The following is a 24,753-nucleotide window of genomic DNA, read 5'->3' on the forward strand; positions in this document are numbered from 1 at the left end:
AAGCCAGGCTACTCCCAGGACGCCAGTGTGCTGACATGAGTGTGCGTCATATAACCTTGTCACCAAAATATCACGTTTTCACATGACAAAAGACAACACACCATAGAAAACAAGCATTAGTGACCAATAGATGTCCGGTTTGGTTCTCCAGCTGCATTATCTTCAAAGATTCCTCTGTAGGAACATATCCAGAACCATGAAGATCAGGCTTCTCTCACCCCAGACAACTTCTTATTGCTGCCATGCTTTTTTTTTTTTTAATAGCTTGCTCAGTGTCGTGAGGGCACAAACAGAAAGAATGAAAAGCACCTTTGTCCACAGAGAAGGCAAGGCAACTTTATTTATAGAGCACCAGTCAGACACAAGACAATTCAGTGCTTTACAAAGAAATAAAGTACAATAAAGCTTTACAAAATGATTAGAAGTATGAAATACTTTAAAACCTCTCACAAACTCATCCCTTTCATTGGATTGACTTTACTCTGTGCTTTTCCCATTATGGCCCACCCGTCAGGTTGTTCCAGGTACCTTCACAAACAATGGACTCGCTCTATACATCTAATATAGAAATTATACATTCCTACATGAGCAGAGGAAGCGATTCATTGTATCACTTCAAAAATTAATCTGCAATTAATTTCAAGGAGCAATTTTCAACACAATCACAGTTCTAAATGTGAGTTGAAGGGATTAGATCCAAGGGCATAAAGCCTCTTCCAGAATCTTGAGCTGGACTGCTTAGCAAACAATACATCTTCCTCAGACACTGCTGAATTTATATTTAGGATTGATGATTTTGTGTACAAGATGGACAATAAAGACTCTAATTGGCAACATTTGAACTTATCAGAGAATTGTACCAACCTTCCCATGACCACAGACATTTACATCACCACAGCAGAATCAGTCAGACCTCACCCACTCTGAACACAAAGGCTGGAGGCTGGCAGGAACACCATGAGCAGAACCACCACATTTAGAAATGGCTTCTTTTTTTGAAGCAGTAAGACAGTTGAAATTGTGATGGGTTTTCTAGTTTTTTTAAAAGGGGCCAGGTGAAAAAACGACTGCTGCCATTGAGGATCGATCTGTATCTTAACCTCAATTATTCAAAATATGAATGTATCTCTTATAAAAAGAAGTATCTTGAAAGATTTAAATAAGATTCTGTTCTGGCAAGTCATTTCTTTCATTTTGTTGTTCCTGTACAATGGTGCCTCACATTGTGTACTTTAAATGCAGCTGTACAAGCAGCAGCCACGTTATTGCTAAAGTAGTGTCAGCATTAAACCTGAGCTATGAGAGTGAATCTGTAAAACCATGCACGCTGAAGGCTGCAGACATCACGTGCTCATGAAATCCTTTTTTGCAAATTAATTTTTAGGCCTTTGAACAGTTTTGGAGAAGCAAATAAAGCTCAAAGTCATCATCCATTCACAGTTGAAATTTAAGATGAAACAAGACAAAATACAAACTCAAGAAAGCAGACTTAAAAAAAAAAAAAAGTAAAATAGATTATAAAAACAGTCTCCAGCTTGTTGACGACAGTGAAAGGCACCGAGACACTTCCACCAGCAGTCCTTCCATCACACCTTTGCTGTGCAGTTTTCCGATTTCAATTTCACAGGTGATGCAATGAAATCAGTGATCGAAAGCAATAAAAGCAAATTGTGGTGCAGACGCAGTAATTATTTGTGAGGTTTTTTTGTGTTCAGCAGTCACTCTGTGGGAGAGAAACGGCCTGATTGTAGACGAAAAAGCACCCAGTGTCTCGTTGTTGTTGCCGAGGTACAGATGAAGATCCAACATCAAAAATCAGTAACACATAAGTATCTGCTATTAAGTGACAGATCTCTTCCCCTTTGTGTGGACACAGGAGTAAAGGTGGGTCTCATGGCAATGTTTCAAAATGGGCTTCAGCATGTGTCAAGTTTTCTTTTCAAAATAAGAATAAAAACATGTTGGGCACCTCTGAACAACTGTACACGGAGTTGCAAGCAAACGAGGCTTAAAAATGAAATGTTTTTGTGTGGTCAGTGACTCTGAGTCAAACTAAACAAAAAGAAGCAACGTCCCAGGACTGAAAAATGTTGCTATTTTTGGACAAGCCAATTTTTGTCTTCCCGTTTTCATTTTAAGAAGTAACATTGTTTTCATAAAGATGCACTGCCCTCTACCTTTTGCCAATTTGAATATAGCTGCCATATATTCACTACTTCTATTGAACTCACATCTACTAGTGAGAAAAACGGTTCATACCATTACAGGAGGTCCCCGGATTCTGAACCATTCCACTATTACTGAAAGGTGACTCTTACTACCCCTACTGAGATGAAGAATCTTTACTGTACATCACACATCCATTCAAGTAGCCAGTTAGCGTGAGCGAGCCAGCAACCAGCCAATCAAAGTGACTCAAATCTCTCCCCCCTCAGTTTGATTGTTATCTCCGACGTGAACATGTGCTGAGGTCTCAAGATTGTTTTAATCTGTGACGATCATTTAGTGTCTGAAAACATTTAGCATTGCAAGAACTGTACTTCTTCAAACGTGGAATAGAGCATATCCACAATACACCTGCGACTCTGATCTGTGAACCATTCGGGAGTCAAAACATGGATCCTTACCCGTTCTGAACTCAAGACAAATGGGTTTTTTAAGATTACATATTAAACTGAGCAGTCCTGGTTCTCATTTCATAGGCTTTAAAAAAACAAAACAAAACACTAGTATGTACATTAACAAGGTGACCTTAAGCAGTGTGGGGGTGAGGCATGTTGGCTGGGGTGATACATGGACGCTGACTGCAAGGCACACAGGCAAAGCTAGATCACCAATTGAAAAGAAAAAAAAAAAAACCACACGCACAAGTCAGTACTCATGATCCAGTCTGTTATACGATATATTCAGAGAAAGCAGGCATCGTGTTGTGATTCCAGGTTTTGATCTTCATATGCTTCTCAATCATAAGGTCAAACTCCTGTCTTTCTCTGAAATACAAAAAGAAAGTCAAAGTCACTCATCATGCTCACTATTTAGATGCAAACGTCACATCTTAAAAGCAAAATGAGGCAGCTACACATTGGAGAATAGCTCAGAGACGCATGTCATGTAAGTGTCAATACTTCCACTGCACACAATCGCAAAACCTTAAATACTCGGCTTATGTGGCATTGATCCCATCTTACTGCTCTTTGCAATAGATTTTACCGTCTATTGCAGACGAAATGGAAAAGATCTCTGATGGAATTGTCAGAGTGAAAACAATACAGTTGAAACATTTAAATTGTTCTAATCTGGTACATACATAATTGAGTGAGGTTCAATATATCTAATAAATAGAAATAAAAAGAAAATTGTTTGATAGATTTCTTTTTTTGTTTATAACAATTCTTTTTGGCAATAAATCTTATACTGCCTGAAAGCCTGATAATTTCCTAAGTATCTCATATGCTGGATGCTTTAAGAAGATTAGCAAAACATTTAAGGGCATAACTGTCACTCATTTTTCAGGCTCAACCCACAAATGTTGGATCATTTAAAATAAATAAGCCAGCTGTCCAACAGCATATATTTTATTACCAAGAAGCACTGAAATAACTAACAAACAATACAAATACAGCTTTCTTAACCCCTTTGTGCAAACTGTATAAATGTAGTGACAACTTGTACCGTCAATAAAAGTATTTTCCTTTAACTTTTTCTACTTTTTCCCTACTAGTTTAATTCCTGTAGGTTTATGTCAACCGTTTCACCTTTTACATCATTACCACATCCTTAAAATACTTTCAGCATCGCAACAAATGTAAACATTCAAACTTGCTGCTTTAACACCGACCGTTTACTGAGACATCGTCCTTTCAGATACTTTTCTTCGGCCTTTTCAACCGACACATTGTCCACGCCAGCAATGGCGTAGATGATAGCCTGCAAAGAACGAGAAGCATCTTGCAACGTCGTCCCCTCTGAAATCAAACTCTATTTACGAGCATGAGTAAAACGCTGGAGCTCACCTCAGGAAGAAGCACATCCAGAACAAAAGGGACACACTCTGTAGATTTCACCTCCGCTAAACAGGAGGTGGTGGCCACCGCTGTGGTGTAGAGCTTACTAAGGTAACAGTAGACTCGGTCCAACTGCTGGTCATCCTCCAGGTATATGTTCACCACCCTTCTCCGGTTGGCACTCATGAAGGAGCGCAGCCATCTGGATTGCTGCTCCCCACAGATCACAGCCTGGGAGGAGAGGGGTACAGGAACAACATTTACTCAGTCGGACACAACTTGTTCCAAGCTGAATGCAGTATTACAAGATTTAGCAGATTTGTTTTTAAATGCCTCATAGCACTGAAACGTGACTGTAGACGACAAGTGTATCTTTCTCTCTTCATGCTCGAAAACCGCACCCAAATATAAATGTAAAGCTTATTTAGAAATCTTTGATAACTTAGTTATAATTAGCCATTATCTCCCTTAGCACCCATTCTTTGTCAAACCTGTGCAATGTGTAGATTTGCAGTGTAGTAGTAATGTAAAACATACAGACTAGGCGTTAAAACCCCTGGTCCATATGTCGGAAAAAATTTGAATGGTCATAACCTGCTATCCATAATTTGTCACCTGGACATCCGTTTGGGGAAGATTAGCAGAAATAACACATTCAAACCCAGAGTAATACAGCTGATGGCACAATGCTGCAGTGAAAGCTAGGGAGTGTTTTTGCTGGATAAAACACTTTCTCCATCACTACAACAATTCACAGATTTAAAAGTATAGGTTGCTTTGTATGTTTACCCTTATATTATTTTGTGAAAAGAATCCAAACCCATTATGCATTCACTCTTCTCTTAACACACACCCATTGAAGCCATTGTTTAGGAATGAATTACTTACTTAGATATGTATCCATTTTTTTTTTTCTTTTTTTTTTTTTTAAAAACACAGCTCACAGCATAAATGCAAGTCAGTACATGTCACAAATTTTTTATCACATTGCTGAGTCGGCAACCAGCTAATCACAGTGACTCCAATTCCTCCACCAAGCAGTTGCAATAAAGCAGACTTCCCTTGTACTCATACAGTAAGGTCAAGTGAAAATCTATATTAAGCAGCAAAAATTTAAATGAATTTCTCATTGCATATCAAACTTTTGGCGGGATGAATGAAGTGCTCATTCCAATAAACAACTGGGTTATCCTCATAGATTACCCGACATAAACTGTGCAATGCAGTTTACTGAAAGGCATTGGGTTGGGAGAATCCACACTCACTAGTGATAAAACCACATTAGGTGCAAAAACTACACGGGTGTTCTTTGAAGCACCTCCCACTTCCCCCCCCCCGATGACCTGGTTATAGCAGTTCAGAGCTTAATCGGGAACTTTAAAAACAAAAAGAAAAGCCCAGACAAGAGCACGTTTCCCTTTTGTGAGAAATTTGTGTCCTCATTTGAACCGTTTAGATTTCTTGTTCTTTCAAATGGCGTTTCTTTTTTTTTTAGTGCTACATTGCTAAAAAAAAACAAAAAAAAAACCCCATGAGGATCAATGCCCTTTTGTCAACCTTCTATCCCAACTAGCTTTGCCATGTAAAAATAAGACCAAACAAAACAAGTAATCCTGCCCCAGTGATCCATGACTTGTCTGAAGGCTGCAACAACAGTGTTGTTTTGTTCATCAAATTGTGTACGGAAGACATGAATGGAAAACAGTTCAATAAATGAGACAGTGGTTGGCCATTCCAGAAAGATTCATACCAGAAGGTGGCTTTCCACCATCCGCTGCCTGACGATGAAATGTACCAGCTTCTCATTGGCGCGGTTGTGTGCAGCGTGCGTCCGGTCTGGCAGCAGCCTCTTTGAAACCCTGCGATCATCTTCCTCTTGTTCATTCAAGCCGTCTTCTTTGCCATCTTTACTCCACTCCAACATGTTTGCGTCACTGGCTATGTTCAGTCTCTTAGAAGCTTCTTGAGGATACGTCTTCCTCACTGGGTAGCCTGAAACAGTCGCAGAGCAGCAGTGGAGTGCATCATCAGGAACAAGCAGGACGCCAAGAAACCCTTGGTTTATGTTGTGCACTGCCACATTAGCGATGGACACTTACTCATGTCGTGTGCAAAGTATTGAATGAAGGAGCCAGAAAATGAGCCACATGCTACAAAGATGAAACATAATTAGTGCCGTCACCAATTTAGATGCACGTGGTTATGAAAATGACCATTATCTTGTTCTGTTAATAGGAAATTAACAGCATTTACCAATACGAAATCTGTAGTCCGTTATCAAGTCAAACGCCCAGGAGATTGCAGCGTCATACTGTTCTTTGGCTTCACGCTGTGAGGAAATTCAGAAAACCATAGATTTAGCACTGGGTCAGGAAATGACACTTATTAGGAAAAAAAAAAAAAAAAGTTGTTGAGGAGTTCTTACCTTAAGCTCATTGGCTTCTTCACATTCAAAAGTTTTCAAGGACTTCAGAGGCACAACAAACCTTTAGAAATAAAATGGGACCACAGGTGTGCAACACTGTTCAGCCATTTACAAACATGAGCAAATTGGATGATTTGGAAAAAAACAAATGTCATTTCATACCCTTTTTTCTCAAAGCTCGGGTAATCAATGAACACAATGCTGGCTCTTTTCTGCTTACGGTAGACAGTCTTGACCTGCAGAGGAACATAGCATGGATTTAATCAAAAGTCATTAGAGGGTATGGTCTCTTAGTTGGGAGCCAAATTACACAGTAAATGTGGTATTTTGGTCACAAAATAATTCTTTGACTAAAATTACAAATAAAACATTTTTCTGTTGGGAAAAACTAAGCAAAAATGCCTTTGCATATCTGTTTTAGAGGGTGACTATTTAGAGGGTTAAATTAGAAATGTACTTATCAGTGAGAAATTGATACATCTTAAATATTCTCAATGGATTAAGCAGAAAAACAAAACAAAGAAGTTTCCAAAACATTATTCTCATGTTCAAAAATGTGCAAAAAGCCTAATGTTTATAAGTTCAGGCTTCTCACGTGGGTCAACTTGTGATTTGTCTTTATAAAATTGGCAAAATATGTTTGAAACACATGCCAATCTGGATTTTTTCCACCACTCACCAATGCAGGCCAGTAAGGATATTGTCTGAATTTGTGCCACACAAACGCTCCTTCAGTAATGGGTGGAGATTCTAAAAAACGAAAAGACAATCCATTTAAGGCCAATAGTATGTCTGCATTATTGAGTTTGTCTTCAGCCCTTGTTGAAGAATAAATGCATCCAGCCACTGCAGACTCTTACTTATGTCTGCCTGCATCAAGAAACTCGGGAGCTCTTCATCCTCCTCATCCTCCTCCTCCTCCTCCTCCTCCTCATCATTTTCCTCGTCACTCTGCAGGAATAAACAGGGTGGCCGTTCCTCTTGATGACTCAGCTCAATCGACAGATCTGAAGACAGCAATGACTCAGCTGTGGGAGAGAGGAAGAGGATCTCAATGACACAAATTTAGAGCAGATCTTTTGGGTTTTTGACCATTTTATAAAAAGGAGCTGAGCTACAAGCAGTACTTGTGTCCTAACAACTATAAAGCCACATTGAGAGTCAAACACCGTATAATACAAGTACACAGAGGAAAAACTACCTTGTTCAGATGAAGCAGGCTCTTCCAGTTCAAATCTTGGTCTATCGCGCTCAGATGATCGGGATGCCATGCATGCTTTTAAATCCCCAGTCTTAGTCTTCTTTGAGCCACGCTGGCGCTTCGCTGGAGGACCATTTGTCTCACTGCGGGGCTGCATTGGCTTCTGTCTTACTATTTGTTTTGTCCAACTTGTCTGAGAAGCATTAACCTTCCGACATCTACGTTGTGATTTGACCTGGGAGGGTGGCGAATCCACCTCCAACTTCTACAACAGTAAAAAGAAAAGAAAAGAAAGCAAAGTCACCAAAGTTTATCGTATAAAATTAAACAACTTTCTCAATGCAAAGACAATGTTTAAAGTAAAGCTTTACAACAAACCTTTGGCTCAGTGATGAGGCCACAGGATCTATGCTTCACTGGTGTTACTCCAGGAGAGATGCTGGGCAGGAGGTCAATAGAGGGGACACGGACTGGCGTGGAGGCCAGGCAGGCTCTTCTCGTGCTTCTCCTTGGAGTCATCGGTGAGGTCACTGGAGACTGGCTGGCAGTGGTGAGATCACTGCATTGCACAGCATTTGACTCCTGCTTGGCTGGAGAGATTACTCTCTCTCTTTTTTGGTCCCCTTTCCTTTTTCTTGTTTTCCGAGCGACACCTGGACGATCATTTGCAGTCAGACTCACGCCGTTGTCTTGAAAGGACAAGTGAAGTTTTTAGTAGTTTACACACTTCAGAAGTTAAACAAGATAATCTTGAGCAAGACACTGAACGTCATACATCGTGCGCCTTGCATGGCAGCCGCCTCCACTGATGTGTGAATGGGTGGTGAATGTGATTAACAGTGTAAAGCACTTTGGGACTGCTCAAGCAGTTCAAAAAACGCTAAATAAATGAAATGCATTTACCTGCCATAGCTGTTTAGCTTGATGTAGTCTTCACATTGGAGAGATCTCTAATGAGTGCTTTGGATCACACAAATATGTCAGTGTCAGATTGTGACATTGATCAGGGCTGGATTCCCTTCAGCTGGCTGGCTGTCAGGATGAACTAGGCTGTGTGGTACACAAGAAAGAAAAATCAACACTTTAGCCTCAGCATGAGACCATCTTATCGACATGTTCTATCAGGAAACGATGCAGAAACAAGCCTGCTGTCGTGGACACTCCGTTACACTTAATACTAAAGACAAAATCCTAATAACTCAAAAGACCGACAAAAACCGAGGTTACTCATACTTACTATAGATGAGGTACAAGTTACCACGGTGCAGTTTCTGTCGGGAACATGCAAACATGCAGTTTTACTACACTAACGAGTCTGATTGGAAACAAAAACATATGTCCGTCCAGAGCTGATGTGTCATGAATCGCGTGCTGGTGTCGGATAATATCGGCAATCAGCGAAAATTGCAGTGTTTGGTAACAGCGAAGCATTAAACACGGAGATCGTCGGAGAGCGATTTGACAGATCTTGAAACGTGTGACGAAAACGCAGGAGGCTAAAACTACAACTCGATACTCACGATCCGAGCCTTCAGCTGGGATATTCTGCCTCAAGCTTCAGCATGTCACTCAGCCCAGACCTGGGTTATCTGAATGTCTTACGCATGAACTCCACTACACAGTTGCAACAAATGAAATAGTACACACGAAGAGCGAAAGTAACCGTGATAAACACCACTTTGTCTTTTCTTGCATCAAGCTAAGAACCCAAAAGATGCAGCGTCCCCTGCTGGACTGGAGGATGTATTTCAGTCATTGCAACAGGGGCGGGCCTACAATGGGGCAGCTCACTCCATGTTATAGTTTAAATCACTAAATATTTTTAATGTTTCCTTTCATACAAGTTCAGAAGAGGCGACTGGATTCATCTGGCGGGGCGAGCTCCACAAAAATCCCTGAGTAAAATTGCCATCTGTATTGTATTATGAAGATTGAAAACAAATACAACACAGTACTTTGAACAGAAAGTGTAGGAACAGACTTTGTATGTCCTTGATATCACGTTAGAAATAGATATGTGGTTTTCAATTTATAAAACTAAGATAAGTGTCATTTTCTTCACACCATTGAAGTTGCTCATTATTCTTCAAAGAGAAATAATTCACTTAGTAAACAAAAACAGCACAAATAAATTCACTGAACAATTTAAATCTTTAAGGGAGTGTACTCCCACGTGGATTAAAGAGACACTCGCGTCCATTTATGTGGAGCTCACTCACAATATTAAATCTTTCTAAGACTTTCTTTACAGGTCTACTTCAACAGACCAATCAAAACGAGTCGAATCCATTCAGATGGATTTTTGGGTGCAGACTTGACAAGACATATTTGTTATTGAATGTTGGCAGCAGGTATTAATATGAATAAATGCATGTTTTTATATTAATAAATTAAACGATTTATCACTTTCTTAAATGACTTTGCATTCTAACACAGATGTATTTATTGTGATTAACGTGAATATTAACCAATCCTTCAATAAACATTTCACTTTTACAATAATAGCTTACTTTCACATACGTCCATACAACATACATACAAACCAATACATAAACTAGAACAGGCACTTGGTCGAGTATGGAAGTGTATTGCATTCACATGAAAAAATTAAAATGTACTTTGTTTTTCTGAATTAATTATATAATTATCTGATAGTTATGAGAAAAAATGAATTAGAAAAAAAATTTGGCTCTGTTTTTCAGAAATTATAAGATAGCGTTTTATTTGAAAAAATAAATCTGTTGTTTATCTGAGTTTATGAGATAGTTATCTGAGAATTATGAGAAAAAATTAAATATAAAAAACTTGGCTCTGTTTTTCTGGATTAATGGGACAGTGGTGTGTTATTCCAAGCAGAAGCTCAGCTAGAACATTGTATTAAACAGGCATGCCCCAGCTCTCAAGTTTAATCCAGTTGTATTTTGACGCATTAGGAGATACTCGTGTTTAAGTATTGTTGATTTTATTATTAGTTTGTCAACTTTGTACAGTGTTACCTCGGCCGGTCTTACTTTTCACAAAAACTTGTCACTCAAGTTGCATGAAATTTTTAGGGATGATATGTCATCATCCAAGGACCAATCAAGTACATTTTGGGACGTTTACAGCTCACAGTTTCCGAATAAATTCCCAAGAACTGGGAAAAATATTCCCACACAAAACGGATGCGAGAGGCACCTGATGGAGGAGAACAGCGGCTATCATTTTAACAATGCTAAGTCGGTTCCGCAAACAAATATGGTGAAAGTATGCACTCTACCAAGTGCCGTTCTAATAAATATGGAAGTTTCACCCTACATCTTACAAATCTAGAGATTAACATTTCGGAAAACGGAGGGAGCTGTAAATGTTTCACTTTCTCGAGGTGGGATAAGGAAAGTAATTCATAACTCATGATGAACACAAAGTGAAGTCTATAAAAGTTTATTAGACTGCATGTAAAACAAGTCATTAAACAGTTTCATACTGCAAATAAATTAAAATGCAAATACAACTCATTTTATATTTCACAATATTTTCACATTTCAACCATCTTTGAAAATGCATCATGTTTTTATAAGATTATGATTTAGTCACAAGCTGCGTTAATTTATGACATCAGAAACTGAAGAGCGCTCCAGTCTCACTGTGGGGGGATGGATATTAATGAGCGTACCTGACAAAGAGTTTCTTGGTGTTCGTTGTGTTGAATGTCATGATATCGTATTAACTGCACGGTCCAATTCACAGTTAAAAGCACAACAGTTAATGTTGGTAAGCAGTCAGAAACTTTCTAAGAGTACAGACAATTGCTTTAGGTCCAAAAAAAGATTTGCGTGGGCACATATACACGAGGAGAGGCAGAAGGCAAATGTGAGGCAGATTAGTCAGAGTACAGAAAATCTATGTACAACAGATATGCAGGCAGGCAGGCAAGCTGACAGCAGGTCGCTGGTCATGATGCAGGCAGACGGGAGGATGGAGGCGACGCTGAGAGGCAAAGAGTTTGCTCGGCTTCCACTGAAGAGGTAGACTGGAAAACCACAAAGCCAACTGTGGGACGGATAGACTGCTATACATATCCTCCTGTCTGTATGGATTCAGTTTAACTGTACATTAGGTAAGACTTTCCAGAAATAAGTACTTGTTCAGTTTATGATCATGTGGTTGCGATTTTCCGAAAAGCACCAGGTTATGTAAGCAGATACAGTGAAGGCTGAAGGTACATGATAGGCGAGGTAGGTCAACTTGGGAAAACACAAAGAAAAAAACAACAACACAATTTACACTTTCTGTAACAATTGACTGAAGATCCATACAATAAAAATCAGTGAACTAAGTGATGTGTGAATGTTTCTTTTTTCTACAGTGTGACTGTTTTGTCTTTTTCCGCACCTCTTTGAGTATTAGTTTTATGTCTGATGAACACAGACAGAAATGATCACAGAGCATCTTAGTTGAATATTACTGAAGAACCACCTCTCTTCCAGAATTCCTACCAGCCTCACATATGTGAGTTTCACAATATAAATCTGTTTCAAAGTTTTCTTGCAGTCTGTGCAGTTGCGAGATCCAAATGCTATGATGGATACCCAAATCTGTTGTGAAACTCTAGTCTCACTCTCAAGGTGTATGACGTGTCATATGTTGCACAGACTTCAGAACCTTGTAAGGCAAAAGCTCAAAAGCTCTTTAATAGACAGCATCAGGCTAAAGGTGTTCTTCCCTGTTTTTAAAGCTGCCTTATCTATCTTTACCAGACTGGGGGAGGGGGGGGCGCACACACACACACACACACACACACACACACACACACACACACACACACACACACACACACACACACACACACACACACACACACACACACACACACACACACACACACACACACACACACACACACACACACACACACACACACACACACACACACACACACACACACACACACACACACACACAGTATAAAAAAAAACAAATATTTAAATCACAGCTAGTTCCGCAATATCATGTTAGGTCCACATTTGTCTGTGAAGCTGCACGATGAAAAAGTCATTAATTGGGATCTGCAGTCCAGGATGAAAAGTCAGAATTCATGTGAGATTTTATAAAGTGAAGAGACGTTTCATATTATACAAAAGCGATGATTGACAATGTTCACATATTTAGCCTTATTTTTGGAGGTCCTGCAAGATTTGGAAACAATGGCATCATGACATGAACAATGCAAGATTCAACTGGGAAACGACGTCCAACCTGCATTTCCTTCTCGAGAAGCACACCCAGCAGAGCTGCAGAGAGTAGTTTCAGATACACTAACCTTCCTTGTAATGATCTAACTTTCATGATTTTTCCCTGAATATAAAGTGTAACTGAAAGAATGAACAAAAGCTTGAGCGTGTGAGTATATCCTTCACCTCAACCCAAAAGAGTTGAGCAGTCAGGCGTAAACTGCCATTAAATAACAGACGAAACATGAGCAGCTCACAGTGAGGTCTTCCTGTTCACTGACTGACGCTGACAAAAAGGACCAGTGAGGAATCAAGAGCACATCCCAGCACTCACAGGAACCAACTCGCACGACAGAAAAGAAAGCACACACTAATCAGAATGCGTTTTCTCTGCTGCAGATACTTCGGCCTTCAAGAGGCAGTGACCGCATCCACACAATAATCACTTCCTGTGAAATGAGTCTTCTCAGGCGCTGGTGCCGTCATTCTCAGCGGCTCGACTTTCGCTGGCTGTGGTTCCATGGGTGATGAGGGTGGGAGGGGCTTCAGATACATCATGTTGGCTGCTGTGCCTCGAGTTGCCGTCTATCTGATGGAGGCTGCTGTGAGTAGACAGCGGGTGGTTGAGACGTGGCATGCTGCCATGGAAACTGTTCTTCTCTGTTCCTCGGTAAACCATACTATCACTCCTGAGACAGAAGGGGACAAAAATAAGGATTAGAGAGGAACAAAGACGGGAGAGACTCATCCTCATCGCAAAGACACCATCTGACAGACAGACAGACCGACATGGATATCCAGCTCTACCTGTCATCTCGAGTGCGGCGCAGACTGCCGTGGTAGCTGGCTTTGCTGTGGACACTGCTGGCTTTACTCTTGGTAGATATGGGCTGTCCCTGGTGACTTCTGACAGGCTCATCAATGTCATCAAGGACAGCTAAATGGGTGGAGGAGGCATGAGTGGAGGTGCCCTTTAAAAAAGACGACAAGTCACATGGAGGTGAAGTTGAGATGGCAAAAACACAATAACAAGAGTAAATGTTTCAGACTATATAAACACTTCAAATAATAATTGCAAACCAATGGCAGCGTTCATGCATTGGTCATGTCAGATCACAGTACAGAGAAAGTCAAATTAGTAATTTATCAAACATGTAGATATTCACTAAAAGGAGTGTGGATTTCAGGTTTTTATAAGCATTTGTTAAAATTGTAATAAATAATTATTGAAATCTGTATTAAGAGATTAATCAATTACGTTATGCATGAAATTGTTACTTTCTATTAAACTCAAGAGGGGAAGAATAAAGTACCAGCAATTACTAGCAATCAGATGAAATACAGATCCATTTAAAATGGTGTCATGTAAACACTTCTATGTGATTAGGTTGGACCTCTCCAAAAGAATTCATGAACGGTTCGGAGGAGGTAGTGCAACCCTGTTTTGAATCCAATCAAAGTGCGTGCTAACAGCACATTGGATTGCTTCTCACTGTCAGAGCTTTGTGCAGACGTCTGTTACGTAACATCACAACGTGACGATTCATCCGAGCTGTTATGAGGAAAAGTACGTCAAGAGATGACGCTGCAATAAGTAACACAAAGACAACTAATTCTTCCTCAATACTAGGTTTCCAGGTAAAGTTGCATGTGGGATCATGTGCGCCTACGTACAACTGGCCAAGGCAACAAAACATTATGGGATTGATCCAATCACTCAATCAGATGATATTCTTGGTTTACAAACAGTATATGCTGACATCAATCCGACTGATCACTTATTATCACTTATAGGCAGTTTCTCAATTCAAAAGTATTCACTTGATTGAAAACAGGCGACGATGTAAACAGTGGCTGCTTTTGTTTCTAACCTCAACTTCTAACTTGAAATCCTATTGTTTTCTTACCTGAGTGGATGTTCCCCTGGACTTCCTAATAATGGGAGTGTTTGGCTCACGAAGCAGAGACTGGGCAAAGTCGGGTTGCTCTTGCAGCACCTGGCGAGACTCATTCACCCCACTACTGCAGGGGGACAAGGGCAGAGATGGGAGGTTAAAGGAGGAGAGATACAGGTAAAATGGATTACCCGGGCAGATCAATACAGAGCATATGGCAAGGTTATAGGATATTTAGGATGTGGAGCAGGAATAATGAGTGGTGGGAACATGTGAAATACGAGATTCAGAAAATGAATGTACCAGAGGGTGGGAGGATACAGGTCAGGAGGATGCCAATGTGCTAAGTAGGTATTTTACCATATATATGAAGGAAAATAATAAACTCAACATAAAAAAACAACAACAACACAAGCAGATATGGAGTTTCTGTGTATCAATAACAAATAAATCCATAGTGCAGCAAAAAAAGCCAAAGAAAAGCCTCCCCCCAAAAAAACCAAGAACAAAAGGGTCAAGTGTCAGTACTTACTCTTTGCGTCTGCGTCCATGCAGGAAACTGGCCCATTCAAAACAAGTCTTCTTACTGCCCACCCAGAAAACAGAGGGAATTCCCACTACGAGCATCATAAGGTATTTTATCAGGAACACAACCACGGCTGGCCTGCTCGTCTCCTCCACCTAAAAGGAAAAATATTGCAAATCTACTCAACAATTCTGCTAAATGTAGACAACAAGAGATCTTATTATCACTGGCGCACTAAAGCCTTGAATGCCTCCGAGACTGCTTGTTCATTAGTTGGACTAAAAGTGTATTCAACATTGACAATTGTTTTTAGCCCAGCCAGTCATTCTAAGTGATGGCAGAGAAGAAGTAATCCCAGAGAAAGCCCAGCTGCTCCTGCAGCTGAACAACTCAGTTGCACAATTGGTTTCCTTCACGTTGCACTTGTACCTTGATGCAGCTGCCAGCAGAGGGCAACAGTTTCTCGTGGGTATAACGTCACTGAACCCAAATCTCGGTTCATTGTTGTGAAATACCCCAAAAAAACAGCACCAAGTTTTAAAACACAAACAGAGCAAGTTCAAGGCACTTCAAGCACACGTATATGCAATTCATTCTAAACTCATGGTTTCATCTTTCTGAAAGATAAAACTTCACTCTGAAGGACCAGCAAGCACACAGTGACTGCTGTGTTAGCAACAAAAGTCTTTTGTGGACAAACCATTACTCTTACTTTGGGTGGTCTTTAGGAGCTCTACTTTTTCAAACTCTTTCCATTAGCATGAGGAGGATAGACGTTCCTATTTAGTGACAACTGATCTTAGTAGTCATGATACTGCCCCAGTGACTCGTGAGGGTCAGACACTTTTAGTGACATTCAGTGTTTTTTTGGTTGAAAAAATAACTTGGGGATGAGAAGAATTGGTATGTATTAATTAGCTTCAGTCGGTCTCGCCCAGGCTGAGATCAAATGTCTCAGACTTAGGTCCTGAGATAAAGCAAGCGGCCTTAGGCCATCAGTCATTTACCTCCCATGAACACACATGCACAAAGACAGTCACTTGAACTCAGACAATACCCAAAGAATCTTCAATTATCCAAAACATGAAATATTACCCTCTTCCATGCATGCAAACATTTGCTTCCAGAACCTCCTCCAGGGCAAGGCTCAAACAGAATACAGCAATATTGAAATTCCACAGCTACAACAGGACATTGGAGGGTCTCCCCTCTTGAGCTTGCACACAAACACACAGCCACAGACATGAACACATACTCTAACAAGTAACATAAGCTGCTGCACCTGCCTCGGCACTCAATCATATAATCTGGCAGCCGCTAATTATCAGATCTTTTCTATCATCAGGACACCGTAACAGTACTCCAGCGAAATCATTTTAAAACTCAGAATCATGAAGATTAATTTCTAATTGTTCAGTTGTACATATCAAGCTGGTGAAAAGATTGGAATGTTTTATGTGCATATTTGTGAGAGGGGGCTGAGGGAGTATGTTTGTGTCTGCACTCACATTTATCTGGATATTAATACATCAGTTGGCTGCATAAAACAACACACTCCCACCACTCTTCATAACTGCTACAAAGCCCCCATAGTGCTCAGGCAGCAGAGCATGACTACAAGCCCAGTGTGAAAGGCAGGAAGAGAGTACAACGGAGACTGAGGGCAAGATGGAAACGTGTGAAAACCATCTGAAAGAGACAACGGAACAAAACTAAGATGGTAAATAGTTTACAGTTTGAGACCGACTCCTTCACAAATAGCTGCTCACTAGGCCACCAAAACAATCTGTGATTAGCTAATGAATCCAGTTTTATTCATATATATGTTTTATGCATTCATTGTCTATATTCAATTTATTTATATCACCACTTTAATTGGGGGTGATTGATTAGATGTGTCATAAAAGTCAAAAATGAAAATCAAACTAGACAAAAAACAGCCAAAATGATCTTTCAACTGCAGTCAGTGTTTATAAGATACAACTTATTGACTGGACATTGAATGTTGCTTCCAACAGCGATAAATTCATACTATAGCCGTGTGTTTATGAAAAATGTTATAGGATGTACAATACTGCATTTGTCACAGTCTTTTACAAATATTAATATTCAGAAAAACACCGTGAGAGGTACGATTTTAGATTGCATTATTATTTAAAGTAATTTCAGGTTGCTTGTCATAAGTTTTTCTAAAAAAGTACATTTCACTTGAACATTTTCAAGATTATTGACACTTGTCGGAATTGCTTTTGATTAAAGGACAACATGCTATCTTTTCACTGGTCTGGCTCAACATGGATCAAACAGGTCTTTTATGTGGAACCACAACTAATACAAGTTTGACATCCCTGATCTATATCTTTTCACTTGTTTACTATTTGTCTGATCATTAGATTTTTTATCTCAATAAATTGTGTTTCATTCATGTCTGCACATACTGTATCAATAACCGGATTTGTGAGCAAATAGCTGCCCATATATGTACAAGATATAAATGATAAAATAGCAACAATTAAACTTCTTTTCTCTTTTTTTTCTCTCCGTCTTAACTTATTACACTGCAGGAGCAGCTTAATTATTTCTTGGACCCGGCATATTTACCATACAAGTAAACAGACACCTGTGCTCTTTCTGTCATAATGAGGAAAGACGCACACGATATCCTCTGAGGTACACACCTGACCTGAGCCCTTCGCTGTCAGCTGCCAGAGTTACTTTGTGCAGAGTGTGAGTGAATGAGAAGTACAGGGCTGTGCTGGGAACACAGCTGTCAGCCCCGGGTGTGTATTTGTTTACAGTATCTGACAGAAAAGTCCAAGAAGTTATTTGTTTTGAAACACATAGTAAAAACATAGTTTTGACAAGCTACTTTGTAGCTCTCCTGATTTGAAGACAACAAAAAATATTGGAAGTGAAAAGTTCTGCACAGAAAACTCTCTGTACCTTGTAAGGACAGGGGATGTGATAGCGCCTGCAGTTCTCCTCCATCCAGGTTCTTTCCCAAATGTTGCGGTACGTGTGCTCGTAAATGTAGCATCCAATCACAGTCAACAGAGGAACCAGGTAGAGCACCGAGAACACGCCCATTCGGATCATGAACTTGACTAGTTTGGTCTGGTTCTCCTTCTCAAGGGGGATCTCCATGCGCACCCGGTTAAGAGCAACAATGCCCACTAAAAGCAGAGAGACGCCAACCTGGAGACAGAAAGATGAAGTAGAAGGGAAATCTTAGTGCTAGATCCCATAATTTAAAATGAATGATATGTATTTTAAAGACCTGGGTGACTGACAGACCAACAGACAGTCACCGTACACTTGTTATGTACGCATCCATCTTGCTACACTTCACACTTGTATCTATCCAACCACCCATTAATCTCTTCACTCAACCATCCATCCTTCCATCCCACTCATCACTTCTTTCATCCACCCACCCACCCACCCACTCATTTATCTTCTCACTGTACTCACCGCCACATTCAGGCAGAGCGGTGCCAGAACAAACCACCTCAGGGCGTCTATGTCATATATCCCTACGAAACACACTCCACTGATCCCATCTCCTTCGATTTTATTCAGGGCCAACAGGGTGACGGTCAGGGCCCCTGGAAGGCCCCAGGCAATGGCATGGAAGAGGAGAGCTTTCTTCTCAATGGCTTCACTGCCCCATTTAGGCACAGCAGCCAGGAACCAAGTGATTGTCAGTATGACCCACCACACGCTGCCGGCCATGGTGAAGAAATAGAGTACCATGAAGAAAATGGTGCATGCCTAAGAAAGGAGAGGGAGAACAACATATAAATCAGTCATGAGACAAAACTGTTTATGACTTAATTTCCGATTCACATAAAAGCATTTTTATTAGATAAATGTGTTACCTGTGCATCAATATCATGGATCAAAATAAAACCCTCACCTTGTTGTGTGAGCCCTGTGTTATAGTTGAAGCTCTGAACTGAGTGGGGCTGACTGCGTTGCATGCAACTCGGTTTTCCAACAGGAATCCCAGGAAGAACACCAACGACACCATCACATAACACACGGCGTAAAAGATGATCGGACGCTCAGGATATCGAAATCTGTTGTCAAAGAACACTCATTTAGTCACCTTTCTCACATTGTTGTTAATTTTGTCTTGCAACTCTACCTCTACCGTTACTATACAACTAATTGACTTCTTTCATATGGGATTCTGGCAGCAGTTAGACATTTTAAAAATGCTCACAAATATTTTGATAACACACAAAGTACTTTGTTTTCTATTGAGGTTCATGGTGCTCAGTAACATAATGAAAACTTCATACTAAACACGAAGGCACTCAAACCTTGTAACATCAATGAGGAAAGTCAGGAATGTGAAGAGTGTTGCGGACAGGCAGACAATGGAGATGACCCCAATGAAGTATCGGGTAAAGGTCAGCTCCTGCTGGTTGAAAAACATTGACGGACAGGGGGCAGAACAGTCCTTTCTGCCCATAAAAGTGTATCCAAGATCCGGGTCCACCTTGAGCTCTCTGGGACACCAGAAACCATAATCCCGCTGGACTGTCATGGATGACTGGTCAGTGGGTTCAGAGCCGGTCTGCAGGTCCTCCTGACGAGGGTAGGGCTTGTCACAATCTGGGAACCTGAAAAGCAAGAATTCCATCAGAAGAGGTTAATATAGGTTTCATCAGGAACTTTGAGTTCAAACATACATTATATAAAGACGGGGGGGGGGGGGGGGGGGGGGAGTAGGTGGAAACAGAGCCTGTGTTCTGAGGCCAAAAAGAGGGAATGAGCCTAGAGAACCGAGGAATATCCTAACGATAGTCATAATACCTGCTGCACTCCATGTCATCTGGCCAGTACAATCCAAAAACCTCCATGAGCTTGTGACACTCATCCTTTGCTCGCAGGCAGAGGGATCGACATGGCATGGACACCCGGCCATATGTAGTGCAGACAGGAGCGTACAGGGCACACAGGAACATCCTCAGGTCAGGGCTGCACACCAGGTTCACCATCGGGTGAAACGGCTTTGAAGGAGACACAGAATAGAACGTTTAATGGGATGGAAAATGATGGTAATTTATGCTTTAACCTGCAACAAAGGAAAAAAAAAAACACAAGCTGCTGCAACATGCCCTAGTCTAGCAGTAGTCTCAAAGCTTCACCTGTAAATATTTGCACAAACGCATGCATGCACACCACAGTACAGAGACGCTTGTTATTATACTTGACACACATGTAGGAAACCCTGTGCATGACATTAACATACACGCACATAAATATGTCTATATAGATTTGTATCTACGCACAGGCTCAGAAAAAAACTGCTATCAGTGGCACAGTTGAGGAGGCTCATATTTAACCTGAAATAGCCATCAAAGAGGACGGAGGGAAAGTGAGAGGGAGGACAAATGTGTGACAACTCCTCTGCTCTAACTTAGACGACTACTCAATATTCCATCAATATTTAGAAGCCCATAAAATATGTATAGTCACATTACCAAACACCTCTTTGAAGTAAGGGACAGCAAAGCAAGACCTCTGAAGGTGGAGCCACAGCCGTGTGCCAGTAAACTGGGCAAACAAACAGCAGGCGTCACACATTACAGAATATATACTGTGTTTCCTGTAGATTAAAGGTCAGAGAGTAGAGCTCGTGACCTTCAGGCTGCTGGTGAAAATCAACAGACTGATGGGGATAGAGCGTCTGGAAAAACCTTCGACTTTATATCCAACAGCTTCAACTGACACACAGCCTTGAAAAAAGCCTCGACTTTGTGGCCTTCAACACAAAAAACCCACAACAGAGATGGATTCACTCAAGCAGTGTGACACTAATGTTGCATGTCTTGAGTGTTGAACAAGCTGGAGATTATCTTTTGAGAAAGTGGTTACTTCCGCAGAGCTAAATTATTCATCAGTTTATGCCAAAAAAAAACAAAAACTTGCTGCACCACCAAATTAAAATTAGGCCCTCAATAATGAAAATGGCACCGCAGGAGATGATAAAAATCTAAATATGATTCATGAAGTGCACACAGATCTAAAACTCTGAGGAGATCATAATTTTCCAGTGAATTTCCAGAGAACTGAAGCAGTACTCTTAACTAGAATATCATATCCAGTGCCAGCCACTGAGTTCCTGAGATTCTGGTTCAGAGTCCTGCTACAGTTTAATCGTAAGTGTATTTAACCTCATTAATGAGTCAATAGTCCACAACTTTTCTTTCATTCAGTTTATCAAACTTTCTTTTGAATTTAAAGTAATACTTAAAAAAAATTTTTCCTGTCATCATGGTGAAAATATATTACCGACGCTCTCGTAAATCAAAAACAGTCATCAGTATTACGGGAACAGAGCGGTTATGTTATTATGCAGCGTGACCTGCATCTATTCACATATATACAAGTTCATTGCGTTACAGTTGAGTCTTCAATGTCGCATTGACAAGGCGTAACGGAGAAATCAGAGCAGAACCACAAAAGCAATGAACAGAGACTACAGAAATGAAAAAAAAAACAACAAAAATCATTTAGCCTGAATTCACACAACACTGCACATTGTGTGAAATATGTGTTGATGTAACACAAAACACTGCACTTAAATTGATTGCGGGCTACAAAGGCTACAATATGTGCTCACAGACTGGATGACTGCATTTGTGCAGAGAGCCATGCATGAATGGGATTGCGTGCGTGTGTGTTCATGTCTGTGTGTCTGGCCTTGTGTGTATGTTTTGATCGTTCTCGATTGCTGTGCTCTAGATCTGCAGATTGGAGCAATGCTCCACCAGTAAATGGGTGCAGTGGTGCATGGGCTGTGTGACACAGTTTTGAGTATTGAAAAAGCACATGTAAAGTGCGTGCACATACCACTTTGCTTCATTCAATAATTCATTAATTTGACAACCTTTGTATTTTTTTTTTTTTTTTGAGTTTGAACACATGATGTTGGTCAGAGCTGTATTGTGTCAAAAAGTGAGGAGCATATGAACTTCAGTTGAAATAGTCAGCAAGTGGTAGACAAGCCTCTGATATTCCGGTAATGATGCTGAGGACTGGGTGGAGATGTACTGAAACATTTACCAGTAGGGACAAGATGGACGGACGGACGAATGTGTGACCACTGCAACCAAGCAAAAACAGCGTAAAGATGGATGGATAGTGTGCCATTGAAAATTGTGTAGTGTGAAGATAAATACAATCAATTATTATTATAGTTATAATTACCCGTTTATAGTAAATGTCTGATGAATTTTTTTTTTTTTAATATTCATTACAGAAAGTTTTCTGCTGTCTTCAGTCTTACAAAGTGATGTCAATCTGCTGAATGCTTTTTTGTGTGCCAGTCTGTCCAGTCGTCTCAATTATGCTTTTGGTATGAGCCCCAGGCCACATTTAAATGAGTGGTAGCTGATTTCTGAGTGTCGCCATGCATGGAAGAACGGGATGCTTTTTCCATGTCCTCACACTAACTCCACAGTGAATATCTGCCTGACTCCCTTTTAAAGTGTTCGCATTCTGCATGTTTCTACCATGCATGTGGGTTTACACATGTGTGCACATGAATGTTTGTGTGTTATTGTTCTTGTATTTAGTGTGTGTCCCAGTTACTGTGATTGCCAGCGTGTGAGGCTGAGAGAGGCTTGTGTGCCTGCACAAGTCTTCACATGTGTTCAGTTATCTGTGTGCAATTATTCTGACAGTCAGGGCAATTGCCCCCATCTCCCACCACAAAGAGAATATTGATATTAAGTGGCCTAACTGTGCCACCCAGCAAGAGAGGAGGGGGTTGGCAGCCAGTCTTGCATGGAGGACAACTTAAGTGAATTGCATGGCATTTTGTATGTCAGTTGTGATGGACGAGCAGGGAAGGGAAAGAAGGAAATCCTGCAAACCTGGCCGCAGGGAGAAGGCAAACTCATACTGAAACACTGCGATAAGGATGAGGAGAGGATACAATAGAGAGAGGACATGTAGTGCATCAGCATCCTGAAATGGATCACACTCCCAGAATATTCCCTCTTTCCTGTCTTCAGTGAATCCACTTTAATCACTTCACTTGTTTCCTGTCATTAAAGACAACAGGCCACACTGTATCCGAGTCTTGGAGGCCTTGTAACGTCAACTAATCAAATCCAAACCATGCACCTGTTCTGAAGCCCATAGCTCTTACTGGAATATGACCAATAAATTAGATAGCTGACTCGTTTCAACTTGGTTGCAAAATAATGTAATCATACAGGACTCTTCTTTGTTAAATAATTGACTGACTAATATGTCCTTCAAAAGACTTGTTTTCAGGCTAAACATGACCTTTCACCTATAACTGCTTCAAAATATTAGGACAATGTGATATGTGTGTATGCAATAATTGTGATGATATGACTTGCAGTAAATACATAAAGTGTAGGATGTGTGTCTTACTGCTTTGAAATCATACTTGCATATAACAGAAAGGCAGTTTCTCTTTGTCCTTATTTTCCTCACTTCTAATCTATCCTTTCAGTCATCACTGCATTCGCTCACTAAGCTCTCTCCATACACAGCCATAGCTCCTCTCCTCTACACAGTGGGCAGGCATGTAGGGCAGTAGAGTTACAGCTGGTTAATCACATATACTGGATGAATGCAAAGAGCATGAAAGCACGTGAGCATGTAGTTCAGTTAGTCTCCAGCGATATGGCAGCCCTACTGTAAGTTACTCAGATAAAATTTAATGCAAATGGTCACACACACACACACACACACACACACACACACACACACACACACACACACACACACACACACACACACACACACACACACACACACACACACACACACACACACACACACACACACACACACACACACACACACAGTTTGTTTAAGCACCCACCTCTGTGGATTTAGAAATCATAACAAAAAAGATAAATAAATAACGCGACCTGATGTATAAAGTAAAACCTATAATTACCAGAGGATCACTATGTAAATGACGAGCTTCTGAAACATCAATCATGTAATACTTATCCCTGACATGTCACCCACGCAGGCTGCAAACAATACGAACAGTACTTTGACCTCATTCACTGGGAAACTATATTTGTCAGAAACATTTTTAATGTTCACAAATTCAGCTTTCACAAGTGCCCTTCTTTTCATACAAGAGCTACTGCGGTGTACGGGAAACCTCGTGCCTTTTCAGAGCATGCCAAAGGTTGGAGAGTGTGCTTTCCATTGAGTCGATTAACTCAAACTGTCATTGAAACTTTTTTTCTACATTGGTAAAACACAGCGTTTAGTTCCAATCAAGCAAAACATCAGAGAGTCACTAAAATAAATCCAACAGAATAATTAAATAAACTCAATGTGTGAGCAAGTGCATTATACAAACATTTGTGAGCATTCAAAATGAAAAGTGAAATGAGAAGCTGGGTGGGTTTTTTTTAACACAGCGGAAAATAAGGGGGGTAAAAAAAACCCTGACTGGTCCATCTCTTGTTCAATAGA

General features: G+C 40.5%; 2 protein-coding genes across 3 annotated transcripts in view; both read right to left on the reverse strand.

The window, feature by feature from the left end:
* Positions 1-313: 313 nt before the first annotated feature.
* LOC308127233 (PWWP domain-containing DNA repair factor 3B-like) lies at positions 314-9,340 on the reverse strand. 2 transcript variants are annotated; one of them, XM_080492130.1, is made up of 14 exons: positions 9,151-9,340; positions 8,534-8,680; positions 8,009-8,319; positions 7,631-7,895; positions 7,290-7,457; positions 7,109-7,179; positions 6,592-6,665; positions 6,430-6,490; positions 6,258-6,333; positions 6,104-6,154; positions 5,755-5,996; positions 4,014-4,235; positions 3,839-3,927; positions 314-2,990 (listed from the first exon to the last, which is right to left on the reverse strand). In XM_080492130.1, the coding sequence occupies exons 2-14, from the start codon at positions 8,538-8,540 to the stop codon at positions 2,894-2,896; spliced, it is 1,734 nt and encodes a 577-aa protein (XP_080348256.1). In that variant the 5' UTR covers positions 8,541-8,680; positions 9,151-9,340; the 3' UTR covers positions 314-2,893. The 2 variants fall into 2 exon arrangements, with proteins under 2 accessions (XP_080348256.1, XP_080348257.1); XM_080492131.1 differs by having other exon boundaries at positions 8,868-9,338.
* A 1,698-nt stretch (positions 9,341-11,038) lies between these two features.
* The window catches only part of LOC308125501 (frizzled-3-like), a 28,391-nt gene continuing 14,676 nt past the window's right edge, over positions 11,039-24,753 (reverse strand). The window contains exons 2-10 of the mRNA XM_080489319.1: positions 20,086-20,282; positions 19,590-19,892; positions 19,181-19,343; positions 18,736-19,035; positions 18,208-18,459; positions 15,271-15,419; positions 14,751-14,865; positions 13,651-13,814; positions 11,039-13,532 (exon numbers count right to left, since the gene is read on the reverse strand). Coding sequence (XP_080345445.1) covers positions 13,310-13,532; positions 13,651-13,814; positions 14,751-14,865; positions 15,271-15,419; positions 18,208-18,459; positions 18,736-19,035; positions 19,181-19,343; positions 19,590-19,892; positions 20,086-20,282 — 1,866 coding nt within the window. The 3' untranslated portion in view covers positions 11,039-13,309. The remainder of the gene's footprint in view (positions 13,533-13,650; positions 13,815-14,750; positions 14,866-15,270; positions 15,420-18,207; positions 18,460-18,735; positions 19,036-19,180; positions 19,344-19,589; positions 19,893-20,085; positions 20,283-24,753) is intronic.

Source organism: Lipophrys pholis, assembly GCF_963383615.2.
Source record: "Lipophrys pholis genome assembly, chromosome: 2".
Taxonomy (NCBI): Eukaryota; Metazoa; Chordata; class Actinopteri; order Blenniiformes; family Blenniidae; genus Lipophrys; species Lipophrys pholis.

Bases quoted from the DNA above. Each gene is read 5' to 3' on its own strand.
- LOC308127233 (XM_080492130.1), bottom strand. The intron at 6,334-6,429 runs GTAAGAACTCCT...ATTTCCTCACAG, and splicing joins AAGAAGCCAATGAGCTTAAG to CGTGAAGCCAAAGAACAGTA. The intron at 6,155-6,257 runs GTAAATGCTGTT...TCATCTTTGTAG, and splicing joins GGACTACAGATTTCGTATTG to CATGTGGCTCATTTTCTGGC.